Genomic DNA, 24,423 nt, shown 5'->3' on the forward strand with positions numbered 1-24,423 from the left:
AAGATTTCACTAAAAATAAATTCACTCAAAAGAGTCTACTCATAACAAGTAGAATTACAGGGATTTATTCACAACAAATAAAATTGCGAGGGTCTCCTGGAAATTGGATGATACTATAGGGGGATATGTTCACAAACATACCTGTGATCTATGCCATTTGCTAATTGGCAGAGAGGAGATTTACAGGGATCTGTGCCAATTGCTTATCGCCATGCAACCTTGTTTAACTAAAAGCATTATGTCCACGCCACGATCCTTTAAAAGCAAGGCAAACGCCAATTTAGCACTCTCAAAAATACAAGACACTACTCAGCATCAGCACTTTGAAATTGTTGTACATCGCAGCTCTTTGAAGTTCCAAGATTCAGCAGGATTGAACTTTACCCCAATCTCCATTGCCAAACACAACCTTTTTCCACGAGACATCGAGCCAGCTACATCAACGTCAACAAACAAAGACAATAAGAATTAAAAGAACAGTTCGCATGAAATTTGGCAGCCCATGAAGGATCCAAGAAAACAAATCTGCATCCGCAGATTGCTCAATGCTTACTGCTCAACGCATGGCGCAGAGCTCCGTGTCTCCTACTTTAACTAGACAAAAATAACTTCATACAAAATAATACATCTTTGAGAATAACAGTGAAAAGGAAAAACAACAGTCCTTCAGTTCTAAATACAAATTACATTGCAGACATTTCACAGGTTAACAGCGGCAAATAAACACATTGAGACTCTGACAACCATAAAGAACAGTAATTCCAAAACTAATTATCATTTGACCAAGGATATAAAGTTCGGAATGTAGAAAAACACTCTTGCCCAAGAAGTAGAAATTTCACACCAAGACCCAAAGAAAGAATGGTAAATAGCTTGCCAGAAGCAACTATTATGCACATTACTATGATCTGATGCCTCTCATATAAATATATATAGTCGAGTTTCTCTGATCTAAAGAAGGCCTGCATCTTTAAGGGCAGCCTCAAAGTCCTCGTCACTTCGCCAATTAGGCACCTAAAAAAGCAGCAGAAAAAGAAATTTATCATAAAAAGGCACTTATAAACCGATTAGATACAAATGGAAGCGAAGCAGGGTACACTTAAATAATACCTCACGAACAACACTATTGAAATGGCGCTCAATTTTTTCCATGACAATCTTGTCCCTCTCTGTGCACAGCAGGTTGAACGCAGCACCTGTCACCGAACAAACAATTTGTGAATATTAAATTGTGACTCTCCACACTTGCCATAGGATTGGAGTTTGGGCGCGACAGAGAGGCTTTAAAATGGATATCAGACCAATGCAAGTTCAAATTCTATCGGTCATGCATTTAGAAGGACATTTGGAAAGTAAGATACTGATGCAGGGCCTTAGGCTTAGGCCCATAAAAACAGCGATCGGTCTATGAGGCATGCTAGAATATATCAATCAATATAAATTATAACTCCCAATCCTCGATACATCTACAGAGTTTTGGTGCATCGGAAGGGACTTCATGACAAAGCCAATGAAAAATGGGAATTACTACTAAAAGTGACATTTTGCATCCACAATGATAATACAGGCATGCATGAGTTGGCTGTATGGCAATGTACATGTTTCTTCTTTGTTTGGCTCTTAAATTCTAAAAGCACACACAATTACAACATCATACCATTTTAAATGTAACTCAATACACCATCAAATGGCACTTTCTAACAATTTGCTTAAACACAATGAGTGAATCATTTGACGCAAGGAAGAAGAAGAAGGAGAAGAAGCTGACACAAAATTGTCAAGTAAAGCTTTATTGTTATTTTTTGCGACAAAAACAGACTTCACAACTTTCATGAGTCAGAAGTGAATCCCCAAAACTGAAGTCCAATGAATGTATTGTTTGATGCAACAAAAACTATGTTGCATGCGTACGGATACAGGTGCAGATATGGGACATGGCAAATTTATAAAAAGTAGGGTATAGGAACACTGCTATATACACAGTGAAATTTAATAAGTTACATGATATCAGTATTGTTTTTTCAGTCACATGTTATGAGAATCAAATTTTCTTTAACATTCTTATGTTTCTCTTATTATGCATTATTTAAGTGAGTAGTTTAAATTAAAAATATGTGTTATATAATTAAGTACTTGTCTGAGTAAATGTATGCATATAGTCAAGGAGCCAAGGAGAATCAAGTACGGGTATGGGTGTCGGGTGTGGGTACAGTTTCATGATAGAAGTGGCCATGCAACATATAACAAAACTGACACAGAACTGTCAACTCAAGCTTAAATATTATTATTTTTTGCAGTGCAAAATTGTTGAGGAAAGCTTAAATATTTTTTTTTTTCCAACACAAACAAACTTCACAATCATGAGACAGAAATTCACCTCCAAACCTAAGGTTCTTAAGTTGGCTACTGCACGCCCCATAATTAGAAGAATAATCAACCAAGCAGAGCATCGCTTGTCCATAATCTCATTTTTTAAAACATAGCATTGCATCTTCTGTGTGTTCGATCTCTTTTTTTTAGAAACTTTCCTCAGCATTTCATCCCATGTTTGCGCGTGCAATCTCATTTACTTCAAATAGTTTCATCAGTATTGCATCCTCTGTGTGAGTGTGTGTGTGTGTGTGTGTCAGATCTCTTTTTTTTCCACTCAGCACTAAGTCTCATATGTGTGTGCACATGGGTGCATCGGCGCGTACGTGTGATGAGTGGGTGGGTGCATCTATACAGAGACACCCAATTGCTATTCAATGCAAATTTCTTAAAATTCTAAAGCCACGAATCACGATAAGACATATACTGCAGTATATTAAATAAGAAACAAAAAACTTGGGAGAACTCATCGAAACCAGTGGTGAGAGAATGTATCAGTAACTTCAGTACTTCACACCAATGAAAAAGAGAAATAAATATAATGTACTCAGAAGAAGTACCTTTTCGTCCAAAACGTCCTGCCCTACCAATTCTATGCAAGTACACCTCACAATCAGGATCTTGAGGAGAGAGGTACTTAACAGGAAGATCAAAGTTAACGACCAAGTTGACCTGCAGGGAACAATTTGTTAAATCATTCCATACTTAGCCGAAAACTTATTAATCTAGATTCTAGATGTATATAATACCATTGAATGATACCTGCGATTGATCAAAACCTCGAGCAAGGAGATCAGTTGTAATGAGGACTGTGGTTAATCCATCTTTAAATTCCTTTATAATTTTGTCCCGCTCATCTTGTTTCGCGGCACCTTGTATAGATGTACACTTGTAACCCTCCTTAGCCAACTCCTGATGTAACATCCTAGCACTTTCCCTTGTGCGAACAAATATAATTGTTTGACCCACCTTTTGTCCGTATTCAAAGATTTTATCCTTTATTACTCCCATTTTGGCAAGTTCATCTGGACAATGGACCTTATATTGCTTAACTTTATCTAGAGTAAGGTCTTCTTTCTTCACGAAAATCTGATTTCCATCCGGTGCTACCCTTGATACAAATTCCTTCACAGTTTCATCAAAGGTGGCTGAGAATAGGAGCACCTATACTATAGCAAATTAGCCAAAAAGAGAAAACTATGTCAACAATAGTAAATTACAGAAGGAAAACCGACTTTGTTCTGCAGCAATCAAAGTAATAACAGCTTAACAGATGCTATATGTCATGCTTTATTCCAACATCTGTAACGGACATTCAAAAGAAAGAACATAGATATATCCTGCACATTCTTAATAAATATGCAACTTGATGGCCGATAAGAGTTTGAGGGGATTTACAGACAAAAGGATCAGACATGACATAAACATACAAATTTATGGGAGGAAGAGATTTCTAGGTCATCTGTAGAGAAGCTAATTATATTGCTCTAAACGAATTTAATTGAAACCTGGAACAACCCAAGATTTATGAGAACCTTATGTGAAAGAGACAATAAGAACAGAGAGAGGAGATCTCCATGCATAGAAATTCCAGCCATTTAGTGAAAAGGACAAATTAACTGCTCATGTCACTTTTAAATTTGACATCAAACAAGTTCCGCTATATCAGAACACATTTTCACAACAATACTAACCCTTCCAAAACTTCTATGGGACAACATAAAACAATACTTTGGAAGAAAAAAGGATTTAGTTACTCAGAGACAAGAAGCTTTGGAGAATCTAATAACAAACTCTTTGTAACAGGCTAACAGCAGAAGCGGCATCATAAACATATATACAATCAGTTCAAAACAAGAACCATAAGAAAATATAAGTAGCTCAAAGAAAAGTACATAGGAGGCTCTCCAAAGATCCCAAGCATAAAGCCTCCTCTGCACCCAAGTTTTCCAGATAGAGCTTTAACAGTTTAGTTTCTCAATAGACTATTAACTCCTATTCAGAAGCTCTTCCATCCTCTAACCAACTCTGAATGGAATAAATAGAACAGTTCCATGAGCCAGTTAATGTAACAAAAGTTCTACATTGGAATCCATTGTTATCAAGGCGCAAGGCACAATGCGTGGCGCAAAGGCCTCTTACGCGCACATGCGCAAGGCGCACAACGATGCGTGCGCCTCACTAAATTGAGACGCACAACTCAAACTAATATTTTCCAACATAAGACAAAGAAGCATATAAGCAACATGTTTATAAATTGTCACATAAAAAGACCAAGAAACTAAGTTGCATGGAAACGGGTACGGGTACTAGTACGGGTGCGGGTATGGGACACGACAAAACTGTAAAATGTTGGGTACGGGAACACGACTACATATATATATTGAATTAATAATGTACATGAGATAATTTTTTTCCGCTTCATGTGTCATTAGAATTAAATTTTCGATCACATTTTTGAGTTTATTTTATCAAATTGATTATCGTGAATTGTAAACTACCCATTGTTTTACTAGACATCTAAACGACCTATTAACTATATAGTTTTGAACTTGGGTATGGACTGAAATGAACACGACTCATATCCCATTAGTTTCAAAAGACGGATGTGAAGTGTAAGCTCTACGTCCAGGAAGTCTTTAACAAATGTTTTAAATTAACACATATATCGTCTAATTAAGTACATGTTGTAATAAATGCATGCATATATTCAAGAATTGTCCATGAAGTTTGGGTACGGGAAAGTGTCGGGTACGTGTCCGGTACGAGTACAGCTTCAATAATGAAGTACCCGGGTAACATAGCCAAGAAATATAATTTCACACACTAAATCACGAAAGAGTCTTAATTAGCACGCATAACATAGAGAAGTTCATAAGTTTCCATAAATCACAATGCAAGATAATCTCCAACACAAGTAAAAGTCTATGAAGCAAAACAAGTAACAAATAAGAAATATGTATTTTTATTTAAAATATGATATATGTATTTTTAAGTAACAATTAAGTGATAAAAAACATGATTGTTCATAATTTTCTAGTTAGCACTCTTAATTGCTATTAGCTAGTTAGCATGAAAAGATGAATGGAGATAACAATTACATATTTACATGTTCATAATTTTCTAGTTAGCATGTTAATTAGAGAAGGAAGTTGCAATTAGCAAACAAGTATACTAAATTACTAATTATTGTTTCCTTTTTATATGTTAAACATGAAAAAATGGAGAGTGGATTAGCAACTAGCAAGAAAGAGTCTATTACATGATATAAATATGTAATATGTAAATTATTTTAAAAAACAGAAGAAAGAGTCTATTACATGATGCAGGTGTCAAGCGCGTGTGAGGCGCACGCGAGGCATGCGCGAGGCGCACGTGAGGCGCGCGCCTCGTGTGCGTGTAGCGCCCGGCCTCTGGTGCGGGATGCAATTGCCCCAGCCCGCAGCGCCCCGGGCCCGGGGCACACCCGGGGCGCTCACCTCGATAACAATGTTGGAATCAGATTCAATTGCTGATTTGACAGAACGCCGATGAAAAAAAATAGTTTCTTTCAACACATCTAACTGCTCTATGAAGTTGTAACATTCAGGTTTTTCCTATTTACTTTCTGGAAGGCCTTGGTTTTGCTAAATCTTCTAGTAAACTACAAGTAAACAAGCAATAAAGCTTACACCATAAGATGGTTCAAAAGGATGCTAGATAAGAAACTCTCTAGCAAACTAAACTTCATGTTCAGACCTCATGAAAAGATGGTTCAAAAGGATGCTAGATAAGAAACTCTCTAGCAAACTAAACTTCATGTTCAGACCTCATGAAATAGAAGAATACTAAACTTACAAACGGTTCCAGATTTATAAATGTTTTATAGGTTTTCTTCGTAGGCCCAGCAAAATAGGAGTCTTCAAAACAGGCAATAAACGATGCAAGTTAAATCACAAACAATTTTTCTAGACATATAAAAAAGAAAAAACTCAACAAAAAACAAGCTGTTACAGCTGATGAGGCATAAAAAGACATTTGAGGGCATCCAAAATCCTATTTGCAGACCAGGATGCTCACATCACTGATTACATTAAACTGTCACCTGTACATCCCACCCTCTCATTTGCGGTCTCGTGGTATAATGTAATTCAGGTATATAAGATGACTTGGTTCATCAATGTCCGTGAAACAGTTATTGTATTCAAATACAGCCGAGTCTTCAGATCATGACTAAAAAGTCACAACGTCAGAAACAAGATCATCAAGCAGAAGGCAAACCCGACAAAGATGGAGATGTCCAGGAACAGTTGTTCCATTCCAGTACAGTCAAATCTTCAGATCACGACTGAAAAATCAAGTATAAATTACAACATCGCAGACAATAAAGATTATCACGCATAAGAAAAACCCTACAAAGATGGAGATGTTTTAGATCCTAGTTGATGCTAAGGAGAATCAGATTTAGAAATGGATAAATATGGTGTAACCTATGAATAAGATCATATCACACATAAGGAAAACCCTACAAAGATGGGGATGTTTAGATCCTAGCTGATGCTAAGGAGAATCAGATTTAGATAGTGTAACCTATGAAATCCGGATGTTCAACATTAAGAAAGAAAAAGCAACAAAGAAGACATGGAAGGCAACAATGAACGGCGAACGCTGATTCAAAAATGAAGCTTCAGAGGCATTGGTTTTAAGATAAAGATGATCCTATGACAATATTTACGCCTTGTAAGCAGTCTCTTGAGAGAAAAGATGCTTAATAGTAAAGGAAAATAGTCCACGAAGAACACATTGAAGGTCATAGTGAGCACTGATTCAAAACTTCAGCGGCATTGGTTTCATGCCAAGATGATCTCTTGGTTATTTTTATGCCTTGTAAGCTGTCTTTCCAAAGAAGAAGACAAGTAAAACTTCTCTGATGATTGTTAAAGAAAACATGCACAATAACGATATATATATAGCAAGGGCCTCGTAAATACACGAAATTCTTGAAACAGGAAAACATTCTTAATTTATAGACAAGACAACAGAAAAAGAGGCATTGCAAAATACATGAAATTCTAGTTGAACCATGATTTAATAACCCAGCGATGTAAAGACAGACCTGGCAGTTGCCATTTCTTCGTATCTCTCTTATGATCCTCAAGGAGTCATCTCTGAAACCATCCTACATAAAATGAAATATTAAATCAAACACCTATAACACATATTATTCACGAGTCATCTCTGAAACCATCCTACATAAAATGAAATATTAAATCAAACACCTATAACACATATTATTCATATGTGCCACAATGGACAGACAAAAATAAAATGAAATATTAAATCAAACACCTATAACACATATTATTCATATGTGCCACAATGGACAGACAAAATTTATGAAACATACACAATATCGAAAAGGATGCTTTCCAGTATAATAAAGACAGATCGTAGAAACAGAAAGTCTATCTACAAATTAAAAAGAAAAATTCACAGATCTATGCGCACGTATTTCCATCAAACACTTGGTTCACTCATGCAGGATATTTACATTCTGCTCAAATGGATTATCGGCCGACACAAAACCCAGTGCAAAGATGGGAAATCCTTTGACTAAGCGGGAACTGCACCAAGTGGTGCTAGAGGTGAGATCCTTAGGGTTCCTTGGTCATTTCCATAGGGTGATTTTATCTTTTTTTTAATAGGAATGAAGATTGTGTTAGGAGGTGAAAAGAGTGGCACTGGTCATGGTAGTGCTGTGAGAGTGCAGAAAAGAAATATGTGCATAGCTGATGAGTGAGATGACCGACATGGATAATGCGGACCAAGTAATGAATTCTCCCTTTCATGGATATTTGTCTAGCATGGAACACACAAACCAGTAGCAAAATTCACAGATATATGTCCAACTTCTTCACATTATATTTGTCTAGCATGGAACACACAAACCAGTAGCAAAATTCACAGATATATGTCCAACTTCTTCACATTACTAGGGGAATGCTGGAGTGACTGAAACCAGTAGCAAAATTCACAGATATATGTCCAACTTCTTCACATTACTAGGGGAATGCTGGAGTGACTGAATAAGTAAATGATTGATATTAAAAGAATTGGTAGATTGATGAAATTAAGACAGAAGATAACACAGATCATCACATCCATGAATTAAGCCGAGAAGTATGTGGACGTTTAGCAAATAGAAAGTGGAACTGAAAGTCAATTATTTGTTATAATATTACACTTTCAATAGCTGTAGTTGTTTGGTAAATACAAAAAGATATAGATACCTGGCAAAATGATTCCCTTATTTGATCAAGGAGATTAACTCATGTATAACAATCCAGCTATGATATTCTTGCCATCCAGTATATACACTAATAACCAAATATTTTATATGATCCATTTGTTATTCATTTTGTTTTATGATTAGTTTTCTAGTAAAACAATAATTATATATCTAATGATAACATAACAGCTATGATATTCTTTCCATCCAGTATATACACTACTAACCAAATATTTTATATGATCTATTTATTATTCATTTTGTCATATGATTAATTTTCTAGTAAAATAATAATTATATATCTAATGATAACATAAATTATAATGAACATTTTCATTTGCAATATTGACTAGAAATCCTCTTCGTGAAGAGAGAAAAAATTGAGAGGTGAGTAATCAATTATTATTATTTATTAACAGTGGTCCTCAGTTTTCCACTTTCACATTGACTTCAGACTTTTTATAGGAAGTAGACTTCACATTATATTAATGTCACAATATAATGCGGCGCTCTTTGGATGCAGTTCACTTTCACACTTCATGCAACACTTTCAACAAAACATACATCAAAATTGACTAAAAGTGATTCACTTTACACTTTCATTTTTCATTTTCAACTTACCAAACACCCCCTTATAGGATATCACACATGTTTCTGGTTAATTATCATGAAAAAGAATCGCATTTGTATAAAGTAGAACTTGAAAGCAGTAAAAAACTACCTCAGCCAACATGTGATCAGCCTCATCAAAAACAAGTATCTTCACATCCCGAGTGCCTAACTTTTTTGCGGACGTCCACTTCTTGATTGTACCCGGGGTGCCAATCACGACTTGATCAGTAACTGGGGGACATTTTGCGACCGGAACATAACTAGAAGCATCCGTTGAAATAGCAAGAAATGAAGTTATGCCGGTGTACTTTCCCATCTTCATAAGGACCGCCTGGTTCTTCCGTTGAAATAGCAAGAAATGAAGTTATGCCGGTGTACTTTCCCATCTTCATAAGGACCGCCTGGTTCTGTTTCATTTTCAAACCAGTTAAACATAGCACAATAGGACCACATAAAATTTTCAAGTGAAACTAGTAATGCCAACGAACCTGTTGTGCTAGCTCTCTTGTAGGACATATGCAGAATGCTTGAGGCACCCCTTTATTAGGATCAACTCGGCTCAGCATACCAAGAACGAAACACGTGGTTTTTCCTGAACCATTGTGTGCCTGAGCCACAAGATCTTTATAGGGTGGAGTAAGAATCATGGGTAGTGTCACAGCCTGTATCTTGCTAGGCTTACTGAAACCCATTTCAATGTATAGTCCTTTGATCAACTCGCTCGACAGATTTAAATCTTCAAACCTCACAGCAGATGTGTAAACAGTGTCACCTGATGTAACCTATACCGAATGCAGCTTGTAAGATAAGAGTTAAGTTTGAAGATATGTGTGCCATATACTAGAGCAGATCAACCGAAAACCAAAATACTAGTTCAAATTCAAGAATTGAACAGGGACATAATGTTTCTATATGATAACCTCAGTGATACTCTTTATCTCAAATAATATCTTTAAACTCAAAACCAGACAATCCGGAAACTTAGCTAGCTAGAAAATCCCAAATTCCAGTAATTAGAAATATGGCTGAAATTTCCAGCAGACAGTACCCAGATTTTTGCAACAAGTTCAACATTATGGAACTTATTTTAATAGTGGAAAAAAATCAAAGTTAGAGCACAATATCAACTAGATTTATTAAGAAAAATTGCAGCCTTCAGTGACCTATAACTATGAGAAAGAAAAGAACTTTGTTGATATAACCCTAGATGCGAACTTAGACTAGTCGTATATTGGCCGATTTCATTACCGCCTTGATATCGGAATCATCAGGATCGTCCAACTGAGGTCCATCGGGACTGTCAGAGATCGAGAGGGACTCGATCTTCTTCAACTCCTCCTCAGTTTTCTCCCCTTTGCCGTTCTTGGCATCCGAAGAGTCGGCGGAGGCGGCGGAGGAGGACACGGAGGCGGCGGATTCTTCCTCTGCTTCGTCTGCCCACGACTTCTTCCCTTCTGGTTTCTTCTCAGAGACGGCTGCGGTGGAGGCGGCGGAGCTGCTGTCGTCGGCCATGGAATCGAGCTCACGGGAAGACTCTTGAGGAAGTTGAGAGGGGGAAAAGAAAGCTTATTTCTGGGAAGAAATTAGAGAGCAGGAGTTTTTATGGAGTGTTGAGCGTGAGATGTACGCTGTCAAAGAACCGACTCCAGTTATAACGGGTCGGGTTTGGGTCAAATTATAGAGGGAATGGTAGAGATCCGTAGATTTTATACCCGTGATTAGCTGGAGATGGGCCGGGTCATTATTGTGGAAGTCAAGTTTTTATATTTAATAACTTGCTAAAAAAAACGCCCCAGCCTGTACAAAAAATGAAGGCTAAAACATCAGAAAGCACCCGTGCGTCCATCACTTTGGACAATTATCAGAAAACGCCCCCATACTTTCAAAATATCATAAAAGCCCCCTAAGTATCGGGAGGATCACAAAATCCCCTTAACCGTTCTGATTTTATCAGAAAAACCCTTTAACTTATTGCTTTTACCAGAAACCCCCTTAATTTAGGGGGGTTTTCTAATAAAATCTCAAAGTTAAGAGAGATTTTCTGATAAAGTCTATACTTAATGGGTGTTTTTTGATATTTTCAAAGTTAAGGAGAGTTTTCTGATAATCATTCAAAGTTAAGAGGGATTTTATGATATTAAACTGCCATAGGGAGAGATAAGTATTAACTGAAGGAGTGGTAGAAGAAAACTTTAAAGAGAATACAAAGGTGAGTTGGAGAGAAAGAATATTAAATAGATTAAGGATGAACGAAAGAGTTAAGAGCGAGAATGAGTTGTAAAAAGAATTTACTTTTTTTTAAAGAGAAAATGAAGGGGTGTCAATGTAGAAAGCCTCGTCCAATGGAGAAGAAGCCCTCTACATCTTAAATTGTAGAGATTACCTACCTATTGTATAGGTGGATAATAAAATTGGTTAATATAATGGGCCCCATAATTAAGAAGGTTTTTATATAATTTATTTAATTAATATAATATATTGAGTCCATAGAGAGAATGATATTGGAGAGTTATAGACATCCTCTACAACCTAGGATGTAGAGGATCCCACCATGGCAATCCAATGTTGATGCTAGAATCGGTTGAATGCGGGTTTTTTCTTTGCTAATACACCCAACATCAGACCAACAAAAGCTCAGGCAAATAATCGCTAAATCGAGAAACCAGGCAGTGGTGTACGCTGCAGAGATATGTTGAATGAGGAATATAGAGAGCAAACTAGGGAGAGAAATAATATACGTGTTAGTTTAAAAGATCTCGCAATAGGAAAACATATTGAATAAATTTTCAGACGAAGAATTAGCATCAGCTGGGCACTCATTTTTGCTGAATCAGTTTCAAATCAAAACATATCCGAAAAATCTTCATCTTTTCATTCAGGGTTCATAACATTAATATACATTGGAAAATGAGTTCCCTGCTTTGTAGATAACCTTAGCAAATGGTTACGCTTGATCTTATTGCTACGGTACAACTCATTGCCCTTAGTTCAAGTTCAATATCATGTTCCACGGACGGTATATATGCCCGATCTCATGGTTCAAGGTTCAAGATCCAGTTGCAGTGTCCCAACTGAGACAACTATAAGATAGTACGAAGAAAGCCAATCATAACTGCAAGATCAAAAAAAGAGTTTAAATAATAGCAGACGGTTCTTTTCAAAGTAAAGAGTAGAAAATACGTGCTCTTAGGCTGCGTTTGGAAAAGGGTTAAGGAAGAGAGAATAAGGAAAATGGTTAAACTTAGTTAATCCATTGTGAAGGGTTAAAAATATTCTAATTCCGTTTGGATTTGATAGCTAAGACAATGGGTTAAGTCTTTCGTGTTTGGCAAAAGAAGAACGGATAAAGAGATTGATCTCATTATTATTTTTTTAAAAATACCACTTTCATCCTTACTGAAAATTTATAACTAATTGCCTCATTAATATTATTTTCACGTTATTTACCTTCTGAGCAATTTCAAATATTTGAAACACTAATATGTAATTCAGATGAGACAAGAGGGATTAATATCTTTTTTGAAATAACGCTGAAATGAAAATGCAGGAAAACCAAAATCAATCCCCATGCCCAGGAATCACTAGAATCGCTACTACAGTTTGAAACCGAAGCCGAAATACCCAGCATCAGCATCATAGTCGGTTCCTCTAATGCAGAAAAGCTGAAGCCTGAAAATACCATGTCCAGAACCTGATTCGCCCTTTCCCAGGGCAAGGTGGACTGGTCCGCTACGGGATACACATAGAAATCTGATACGATATGAAGACCACTACTCCTTCCACAAACTAAAGGATCAAAGTCAAGAAGGAAAACCAGAAAACTAGAGTAGAGGAGCAACTGAAACCACAAAACAGGAACAGAAACATAGGTGAGCACCTTAATTAGTGTGCTCCTGCTGCAGAAATGAGCTGTGTTGCAAACTTCCGAACACAGAACAGGAAGCTCAAAGTAAAGAGAGCTGACAAACATCGATAATCTCCTGAATGCAACACATGGGTCATCTTCCAAGTGAGCTGACAAACAAATTGGAGCTCCTGAATGCATAATATAAACATATCTTCTACAAGCATATGACCAGAGAATGGCCTAGTTCAACTAGGTCGAGGAACCTGCTTCATCACATTTGATTGATGAATGACGCTTGTAATCATATCGTTCCACATGTACTCATCCTTATCTTCATCATTCAAAAGCAACGCCTCTATAAGATCATCTTCATCATCAAGTGCTTCAATATCATCAACCATTCAAAAGCAACGCCTCTATAAGATCATCTTCATCATCAAGTGCTTCAATATCATCAACACTAAGATCAATTGCAAAATCTTCAAATGAATTCATCTTCAACCAAATTAAAAACGGAAAAAAATTAGACAAATTGTTGCAAAGAATGGATTGTAACTAGTTTAGTAAATGAGGATGCACAAAGAAAGGTAGAATTAATCAGAGAATGGATTGTAACTAGTTTAGTAAATGAGGATGCACAAAGAAAGGTAGAATTAATCAGATAATTTTGGCCGACTTGCTACCATTAGTAAATGAGGATGCACAAAGAAAGGTAGAATTAATCAGATAATTTTGGCCGACTTGCTACCAGGGTGACTATCATGGAATTATGCCACTTCATCAGACATGATAATTTTGGCATCAGTCATGTATCATAATATTAGTCATGTATCAAAGGTCTTAATCAGATTGAAAACTTTAGGTCCTGGATGTTAACTTTGGGTCCTGGATTGACATTCATAAACAACATCGATTTATAAGGCAAAGAACTTAGATTGAGCTGCATGAGGTCTAACTATCGTCTAAAAAGACTTTGAACATGATAAGTTATAAAGTAGACACAACCAGATGAAAGAAATGAGTACAGGTTAACTCAGAATGGAATCAGACATGTAACAGCCTGAAATCTTAAATCAAAACAAAATTTCATGTTAAACGAAGAGGAAAGGATTAGAAAATGAAGAAATTATAATTATAATTACAGCTATGATCAACATTCATTTAAACATAGAAACAATCATATTTGATATATTTAAGCACGTTACAAAGTTATACTACTTAAACTTCTGATACATTTTATGATTTTTTTGTAGGCAGAAAAGTTTATATGGTTTGTGATTGCTCAAGCACCTACACTACTTAGTTGAGTAAGTCAGGCTTTTGTCTAAATTATGGACTCAAGCCACTTGAAACCGGTCAAGCCAGAAGATAACCCCATCCCACCCACTCAGCCACTAGTAGTAACAAGAAAGGATAAGATCCTTGTTTCCATCACTCATTATCCATGAGACTGGCAGAATACTAAACAACCAACAAGCAAATTCCAGAACAAATAATTTTCATACTGTATGCAGAGATGGCTTCTCTTAGCTACCAAATAAGTATATAGCTTGAAATAAAAGGAAAAGTTATAACAGGTGCCAAAATTATAGTAAACTGCTTTTAGCCAATAAAAAGAAAATAAGAAAAATCAAGTGAACAATACTAAACCACCAAAGCAAATGCATCATTCCCATTGGTATTTCAAGTTATTCATACCACTGCAGTTTTGTTGATTGGTGAAACGTGCACGACCTTTTTCTGAAATTATAACATGCATTGATATCAGGAATTTCTACACTAGTGTAATTGTGTCAAATACGTGCACAACCTTTTCTGAAAGTACTATAACATGCATTAATATAAGGAATTTCTACATAGTCGAACTCACTGAAACTATCGTCACATATCCAAATAAGCATAGATGAGCCCTACCCGATGGAAGTCAAAATGTCCTGGATCAAGCTGTGAATCATGACATGGATCTTTCAAAAACCTCAGAAAATTTTGGTAAGACTGAAAATAAATCGAAAGAAAGAAGAATCATGAGCTAAACATGCAAATATCCTGTCTATGCATACTTGGAACTACCGATGATAGTTATTCTCACGCATTTAAATGTTTAGTTTTTCAAGTTCGCTGCAATGTATCAACTTAGTTCTCATCCACTCCCAGTTTCAACTTCTTCAGTCTCTACTATTATTAATTAGTCTCAAGGGAGTAACCATTAGTGCGTTTAGCAGATACCGTATTGACTACAAATATCAATTTAGAAAAGAACTGATGTACCAAAAGTTTTTTCTATCTAGCAGTAAGAGCCAACCGAAACCAACTATAAATTGTTTATCAAATTACTTCAAAAACTTTATAGGAGATAACATCAACTTCTCATTTTCAGATGCACTGGATTAAACGTAACAGCCACAATAAACATTATCTAGATGGAAACATCTTTCTTGATAATAACAAATAAAGCATATTTAATCTAGCGACAAAAAAATAACCATCATAAAGAAGAATTTAGCTGATTCAAGGCATTATTTACTCTTAGGCGTGATTCGATCCATTTTCTCATCCAAAAAAGTAGCAAATCAACAGAGGTGATGCACCATTAAACCCTAGAAGCGACAATTTAAGTAGTAAATAAAATTTCAATTAAGAAATTTTCAAGATATCATCTTTATTATTGAACAAGCAAGGTAACACAAAACAAAGTAACAATAACAACCACAACGCTAAATCCAACAAATTAAAGGAAATAAAGAGAGAAACAATTATTATTTATAAAAAATTATAAACCAGTGAAATTTGCCATTATCAATAATTCCTCGAACTCATTCTTCTCTATAATTGAGACTGTGACTATGATTTCCGCTTCAGAAGCAATAATGTACCTCAACTCCTTCGCCTCCCGTCGGCTGAGAAATCCCACTATGAAAAAGAAAATTTCTCTCTTCTTCATTGTTTGATAAAGATTTGAAAAAAGAAGAGGGAATTTTTTGGAGGGAAATTTTAGAGGGAAAGAAGGAGAGAGAAACAATTTGGGGGAAATTTTTTACAGGATCTCTCACAAGATTTGGGGGAAATCGCCCAAAATTTTCCGCCCAAAATCAAGATGAAAAAATCGGCCAAAATTTTCCAACGCCTACCCTCGCATGAGAAGGCGGAACAAGCCTGGTTCCGCCTTCTTAAGGGGCTGTTTGGTTGGTTTCCTAAAAACCAAGAATAGGAAATGGGAGCATGGAAATCTCCCATTTCCTATTTTCAACCATTTCCATCCTTAAAACTTACCCCAACATTCAATAAAATATTATTTTATCATCCAACTCATCTAATAAAATATTATTTTATCATCCAACTCATCCAATAAAATATTACTTTTATCATCCAACATCTAATAAATTATTATTTTTATCATCACATCATCCAACTCATCTCATCTCATCCCATCTCATATTTAAAAATCAATCACATCATCCAATAATATGGTGACAACTCATCTCATCTCCTTTAACTTTCATCTCCACCCATTTCCTCCAAAAAAACAAGGAAATTGATTTCCTTAAGTGTGGGTCACATCATCCAATAATATAATGACAACTCATCTCATCTCATCTCATCTCCTATTTTTAAGAATGAACCAAACACAAGAGAAAAACCTATTATAAGAAATAGGTTTCCTATTCTTTGATTTCCTTCTTTTTTAACCAATCAAACAACCTCAAAACAACTTTTTTTAAAAAATTACTCACATTATCCAATAATATTGTGACAACTCATCTCATCTCATCTCCTATTATTTAATTTCCTTCTTTTTTTAACCAACCAAACAACTATAAAACATTTTTTTAAGGAAATAGGTTTCCTATTCCTTGATTTCCTTCTTTTTTTTGGCAAGCAAACAGCCCCTAAGAGGAATAGTTATACCTTGTTATGACGGGTTAAAGGGGCTGTTGGGCTCACGTGCGGGATGGTTATTCCTTCCCTTATTGTTTCTGTTTGGCAGGCTAATGAAGGGTTAAACCCACTTAATCTCCCATTTATCTCCTTGGCAAACGTAGCCTTAGTGAACTATTTACCATAATGTAAAGGGTTAACTGCGGATAGAAGCCTTGTACAATCGTAAAATTGCATACGAACCCCCTGTAGTTCTATTAGTGCGGGTATACCCCTAGATGAATTTTTTTGGACTCTTTTTAAGAGTCAGTTTTTTTATGACTCTTTTAAGATCGAAAAGTATTAAGTCACGAGATCTATCCAACAAATAGTAAGGGGGTCTATATGCGCCAATGGAACTACAAGGGGTCTATCCATAATTGGGCGAAAGCACAGGGTGTCTATTCTCAAATAGATGAGAATTAGCATTCTGTAACTCAACAAAATAGAGGGAGAAGGATAGAAATCACAAGAATCCAAATCAAATTGTTTAATAGCTAACCATATAGACATAAGAGAGGAAACTGGTGAACTAGTACTTATCGCAACACAGATATCATAGGGGAAGGACAAATAGCAAACTATGGGGGGCGGATAGCAAATTTAGGAAGCTTTAGATGCAATCTCAAAATTTATAGGGGCGTGATTGCCCCGGTCCGCCCCTGACTGCATGAAACATAAGCAAGTACTTATAAATTCTTTAGTTGATGATGCATTTTCACTCCTAATAACAGAAACCTCCAACCACATGCAACCATATTTAACTTTGATTCCTATCTTTTACTGACTGATATACATTATACATCTCGTTGTAGTTGGAATCATACTACCCATATCTGTAATCAATATTTATCTAGACCATATGAAACGATTATCGGGGTGTCTGCTTGCCTGTAGTTGGAGCCACATGTTACTCCAATTACAATGCAAGCAGGAACACTTGCTGGCTGCTGATTTTACTACCGCGTCTTGTAGTTGTAATCGTATTATGGACTCAAAAAATCATGTAGTTTGGTTACATGCAAATGAGTCAAATTAGAACGACTTACTACGATGTGTGTCTAGTAGCATCCACATCAGCAATGGTACCATATTGATCCTATTTTGACTAGTTTTGTTACTGTAAAAAAAATATAAAAACTGATATTACTGATTAAATTGTTTTAATAATCAATCATTGCACTGGAGGAAAATGCTATCCAAACATCAGATTGCACCTCCAGCTCATGTAAGTTGAGCAATGTGGGATTGTTTGGCTCGTGATTGCAATGCAAATGCCAGTTGCATGCATCTGCAATTGTAGCAGTTACTATCACATGCAGTTGTAGTTGCTAATCTCGTAATGTCTTAATTCAATTCTATTTTGTACTGTTATAGTTATAATTTAGACATCGTTTTCAAACCAAAAGCGCTGCGAGTGGGATTTACACCCAAGTCTAATGCAAACAGATGCCTTTTTGTAATTGTAGTTCTAGCAAAATAAGCAATTCCATCAAAACATACCAGCTGCATTGATGCAGGACACAATCACTAATTAGATTTGATCTGGATTAAAGATAGATTTGTTATAAATTTAGATTTGGTTTTTGTTTTAGATAGGTGACAATTAGTTATTTTGTTTAGTTGTTTTGATTTGAATTGTGCTAGGATTGTGTTTATTGGATTATTTTCTAGCCAAGATTGTATTAGTTTTAGAGATAGGATAAACTTTTGAATTTGTTTTAGATAAGAATTCCAAACTCTATAAAAGAGGGAGGAGATTTCTGTAATATGGTAGAGAGCTTATGAAGAATTTATGAAAGTTGAGTTGAAGAAAATCTTGTGTGACACATGATTTTCTAAAGCGGAAGTCACTGTTTCTCGGTGTGAAGCCGAAAGGCTTAAGTGTCAGCGTGTGAATCCAGCTTAACTAACGGATAAATGTTTATGAGTGAATCCGGTCTAACCTCACGTTATCTTACTTTGTTCGTCTTTTATTTTTTTTAAAAAGAAAAAAGAAAAGAAAAGATACTATTTACGGATATTGTTCACCCGAGGGTTCTGGTGCTCCTCCGTCCCGCATCATGCATGCAACTACAATTACAACACTTGTCATTGTAGGCTTGTAGCTAACCAAACAGTCCTCAGGCTATTGCAAATGCAATATCTTTGCAATCACAATAGCCCAAAAATGTGGTAGTTGCATGCAACTACAGATACAAACCCTGGAGTTGGGGCGAAGCAAACACTCTTCTACGTAATGGAGATGCGATATTTATTTATTTATTTATTTATTTGCAATTACAAGAACCAAATACATCATAAATCGATTTCCTAGTAAATATAACAAACTCAAAGATAACCCCTCTAAAGAAAAGCAATAAAAAAGGAGGAAAAAACTCACTTGGGCATTTCATCAAACAGCTACCACCCCCATCTCCTCCTCCCCCTCTTCAACCTTCCCCAACTTCCCATTGGCATCCCTCGCTCCTCATGATCCCTCTCCACCATCTTCGCCCCCTCCTCATCCCTCAACCTCCTCAACCCTCTAACCAAAAACCCAAGCAAGTGCTAGTTCGGCACGCACCCCAACTCTTCATCAACCCATAGACCTCCTTCTCCTCCCCACCCCCACCATTGCCCTCGATAACCTCAATGGGTCCTCGATTACCTACGACTCAAGGTAAATATGCTAATTATTAACAACTTTATATAAAGACAACGCATGATAATTTATAACCACAACAACAGTAAATTATAATTCACTCAAAATCTTAAGATCCGCAACATAAACCATTTAGTTTAGTTAAGTATTGTCATTAACTATACTTGTCATCCTCTTACCAAGCTATAACTTTGTTATTATTCCTGATGGATGCTTCTTCATTGTACATACACGAATTACATAAAAAAAATAAATGATAGAGATGTGTTTTGATGCGTACACATTTCTTCTTTTTTTTGGGAAAATTGCTTGGAGGAACCAAATAAAATTGGGTTATGCATCCCCACCCTCCAACTAGAGTCAACCACTTGGGGGCACCTTGACCCAAGTTTTCATGCTTTTACACCCCAAACTCACTGCCCAAGAAATCCAATTCCCAAATTACCCTTCTTCCCAAGTTAAAACCCATTACTTTCCTCCTCAATCTGGCCCAAGACCTCCCCCTCCCCCCCCACCGCCGACGCCTCCACCCCTACGCCACCGTGTCATTGCCAACGACTCCTCGATCTTCTCATTTTTCTTCAGCGGGCGAGAGATCGGATCTCAAGCGGATTTCGCGCTCTCCGACCCGAATCCGATAAAACTCCCAGGGGTACAATTCGACCTCCTCTCATTTCTCCATTGATTAAGCTTTTCTTCTCCGTCTATGATTCTGGGTTGCGGATCTTGAGCAATGCGGGACGGATCTGGGAGCACCCTTTTATCCATTCCGTTGAACTTTTGAATGAATTTTGTTGTTTGGTTAGGATAATTTGGATGCTTGATGGGGGGGTTTATTGATTAATTGGAATTTGTTTGGTTCTAGTCGTAGCTGTTAGCTTTTGGTTCTTTCTTGATTACCTAGGGTTTATTTTGCTGTGAAATTTATAAGATTGCTAAATTTCTTTCTGCGAAAAATAATCAATTTTGTGTTTTACGGCCAGATCCAATGGAAAATTTTGTTTCTTTGCTAAAGAATTTTGATGTAAAACTAGGAATTGAAGAAGTCTTCACTGGGTCCGAGCATTTCATGGAATTATGGTGAATTATTCATTATAAAAATAGAGGATCTAGTGTAATGTCACTTTAACCACTGAGGATTATTTTCTGGGTTAAAAAGAAATGAACTTTATCTGTAATTTTATCCAATTACTGTTAGTCAATAGTTTTCCCCAATTGCAAGATATTGATTTGGGACTCATACTTCTCTTGCTCTTGTTTTCTTAAATATTTATTTATTGTTTCGTGTTATAGGTATTTGGCAATTTAGTCTAGGTCAATTCTGCAAATTTTACGAGTTCTGATTGTTGTTATTTGGTCAGCAGTAAGAGAAGAAAAATTTGTAACATTGAAGGCACTCATTCTTGTTGGAGGATTTGGAACCCGTTTGAGACCGTTGACGCTTAGCGTTCCAAAGCCGCTCATTGATTTTATGAACAAACCCATGATCTTGCATCAGGTATAAATGCTTTGCCCCGTCTATATGAATCATACTTTGGTTGTGTTAATGAATAATGAAGTTTGATGTTAAATTTTTTTAAATTTCAGGTGTTAGAAGTTAGTCAACAAGCCTTGATGGGAGAGGAATTAACGAAAAACCCTTGCTTTGTGAAGTATGACAAGCCATCTTAGAATTGCTCCAGATGTCCTTTTATGGAAGTCAACTTGCTTATGTGACATATGCTGGTTTCATGTGACATATAACGGTTTTATGTCACATATGTTGTTTTATGTGACATTTGTTGTTTATACGTGACATTTTGCTGTTGTATGTAATATTTGAGTGTTGTATGTGATATTTGGGTGTTGCTTGTGATATTTATTGTTTATACGTGACATTTGGGTGTTGTATGTGATATTTGTGTGTTGCTTGTGATATTTGTTGTTTATACATGATATTTGGGTGTTGTATGGATATTTGGCCGTAATTTGTGATATCTGGGTGTTGCTTGCGATATTTGTTGTTTATACGTGACATTTGGGTGTTGTATGTGATATTTGTGTGTTGCTTGTGATATTTGTTGTTTATACATGATATTTGGGTGTTGTATGGATATTTGGTTGTAATTTGTGATATTTGGGTGTTGCTTGTGACATTTGCTATTTATACGTGATATTTGGGTGTTGCTTGTGACATTTGCTATTTATACGTGATATTTGGGTGTTGTATGTGACATTTGGCTGTAATTTGTGATATTTGGGTGTTGTTTGTGACATTTGTTGTTTATACGTGACATTTGAGTGTTGTATGTGATATTTGACTGTAATTTGTTGATAGTGAATGTGCTTATTTGTCACATGGCTGTAATTTGTTTATACATGACACATGACTGTAATTTATTGCATGTGATATTTAGATCTAATAGAGTAATTCCACATTCTCCTTCATCATCATCCCCCTATTCTTCTTCACCCACTAAGACCCAGGAATCAATAACTCATCCTTCAAATACTCTGACACTCCTCTTCACCTTCAACTCAAACTCTCCCTTTTCACCATTCCACCCCTGCAATCACGTGCAAAATCCCCGACAGATTTGGGTGTTGTATGTGATATTTGGGTGTTGTATGTGATATTTGGGTGTTGTATGTGATATTTGGCTGTAATTTGTGATATTTGGGTGTTGTTTGTGACATTTGTTGTTTATACGTGACATTTGAGTGTTGTATGTGATATTTGACTGTAATTTGTTGATAGTGAATGTGCTTATTTGTCACATGGCTGTAATTTGTTTATACATGACACATGACTGTAATTTATTGCATGTGATATTTAGATCTAATAGAGTAATTCCACACTCTCCTTCATCATCATCCCCCTATTCTTCTTTACCCACTAAGACCCAGGAATCAATAACTCATCCTTCAAATACTCTGACACTCCTCTTCACCTTCAACTCAAACTCTCCCTTTTCACCATTCCACCCCTGCAATCGTGTGCAAAATCCCCGGCAGATTGTGTCAAAATTTGTCACATTGGTTGAGAAACTTTGATGGAACCTCTTCCAATGTGGTTATTAGTATAGTTGGTTTTGTACAAATTTGTCTTTTGAACGGTTAACAGAGTTCATCGGTTTGTAAAATTTGATAAGGAAATGGAAGTCAACTTGTTTAATTTTACTATAAAATTTTGTTTGTCCTTCATGTGACAAGCCATCTTAGAATTGCTCCAGATGTCCTTTTATGAAAGTCAACTTGCTTATGTAACATATGATAGTTTCATGTGACATGTGACTGTTTCATGTCACATATATTGTTTTTATGTGACATATGTTGTTTATACGGGACATTTTGGTGTTGTATGTGATATTTGGTTGTTGTATGTGATATTTGGGTGTTGTATGTGACATTTGGGTGTTGTATATGATATTTGGGGCTTGCTTGTGACATTTGTTATTTATACGTGATATTTGGGTGTTGTATGTGATATTTGGGTGTTGTATATGATATTTGTGTGTTGCTTGTGACATTTACTATTTATACGTGATATTTGGGTGTTTCATGTGATATTTGGCTATAATTTGTGATTTTTGGGTGTTGCTTGTGACATTTGATTTTTATACGTGATATTTGGGTGTTGTATGTGATATTTGGCTGTAATTTGTTGACAGTGAATGTGATATTAGATCTAATAGAGTCATTTCACATCCTCCGCCAGAATATCTTTTGTACTTGGGGGTAATAATGCACCATTGATTGAGTGGAAGTATTAGACAAACACATGTAACTATAATGTGGTGATTTGAAATTGAAACCTGGTGTTGATTCTTCTTCTTCTTCACCTTCAACTCAAACTCTCCCTTTTCACCATTCCACCCCTGCAATCACGTGCAAAATCCCCGACAGATTTGGGTGTTGTATGTGATATTTGGGTGTTGTATATGATATTTCTGCTATTGGGAAGCGGGGAAGGTCTAAAAGTGGATTGTCCTACAAATATTTTGGAGGTGTTTGAATAATTGGATTTGATTTGGTTTATCTTTGGCATGTTTATCTATGTTTGGGTACTAAGTATTGATGTAAATTTATTTAGATCGAAGTGCGAAAAAGTTTTATTACTCTATTAATTCAAAGCTCAAAATTATGGTTGTTATGTGACATATGCTACTATTATGTGATATTTTGGTGTTCTGTGTGACATATGATACAGTGAAGAGGAGTGTCGGAGTATTTTGACACAATCTGCCGGGGATTTTGCACGCGATTGCAGGGGTGGAATGGTGAAAAGGGAGAGTTTGAGTTGAAGGTGAAGAGGAGTGTCAGAGTATTTGAAGGATGAGTTATTGATTCCTGGGTCTTAGTGGGTGAAGAAGAATAGGGGGATGATGATGAAGGAGAATGTGGAATTACTCTATTAGATCTAAATATCACATGCAATAAATTACAGTCATGTGTCATGTATAAACAAATTACAGCCATGTGACAAATAAGCACATTCACTATCAACAAATTACAGTCAAATATCACATACAACACTCAAATGTCACGTATAAACAACAAATATCACAAACAACACCCAAATATCACAAATTACAGCCAAATATCACATACAACACCCAAATATCACGTATAAATAGCAAATGCCACAAGCAACACCCAAATATCACAAATTATAACCAAATATCGCATACAACACCCAAATATCACGTATAAACAACAAATATCACAAGCAACACACAAATATCACATACAACACCCAAATGTCACGTATAAACAATAAATATCACA

At 36.1% G+C, this 24,423-nt stretch overlaps 1 protein-coding gene and 1 long non-coding RNA gene across 2 annotated transcripts; both read right to left on the reverse strand.

Moving 5' to 3' along the window:
* LOC109848714 (DEAD-box ATP-dependent RNA helicase 38-like) lies at positions 509-10,860 on the reverse strand. The gene is made up of 8 exons (XM_020418366.1): positions 10,499-10,860; positions 9,739-10,032; positions 9,360-9,587; positions 7,466-7,528; positions 3,133-3,534; positions 2,931-3,042; positions 1,111-1,196; positions 509-1,014 (listed from the first exon to the last, which is right to left on the reverse strand). The coding sequence occupies exons 1-8, from the start codon at positions 10,760-10,762 to the stop codon at positions 952-954; spliced, it is 1,512 nt and encodes a 503-aa protein (XP_020273955.1). The 5' UTR covers positions 10,763-10,860; the 3' UTR covers positions 509-951.
* On the reverse strand, positions 13,503-19,909 carry LOC109833230. Its single transcript, XR_002245157.1, has 3 exons — positions 19,836-19,909; positions 19,396-19,662; positions 13,503-13,592 (listed from the first exon to the last, which is right to left on the reverse strand). It is a non-coding gene; the product is annotated as an uncharacterized LOC109833230 (long non-coding RNA).

Source organism: Asparagus officinalis, chromosome 1 (genome assembly GCF_001876935.1).
Source record: "Asparagus officinalis chromosome 1, Aspof.V1, whole genome shotgun sequence".
In the NCBI taxonomy this organism is placed as follows: domain Eukaryota; kingdom Viridiplantae; phylum Streptophyta; class Magnoliopsida; order Asparagales; family Asparagaceae; genus Asparagus; species Asparagus officinalis.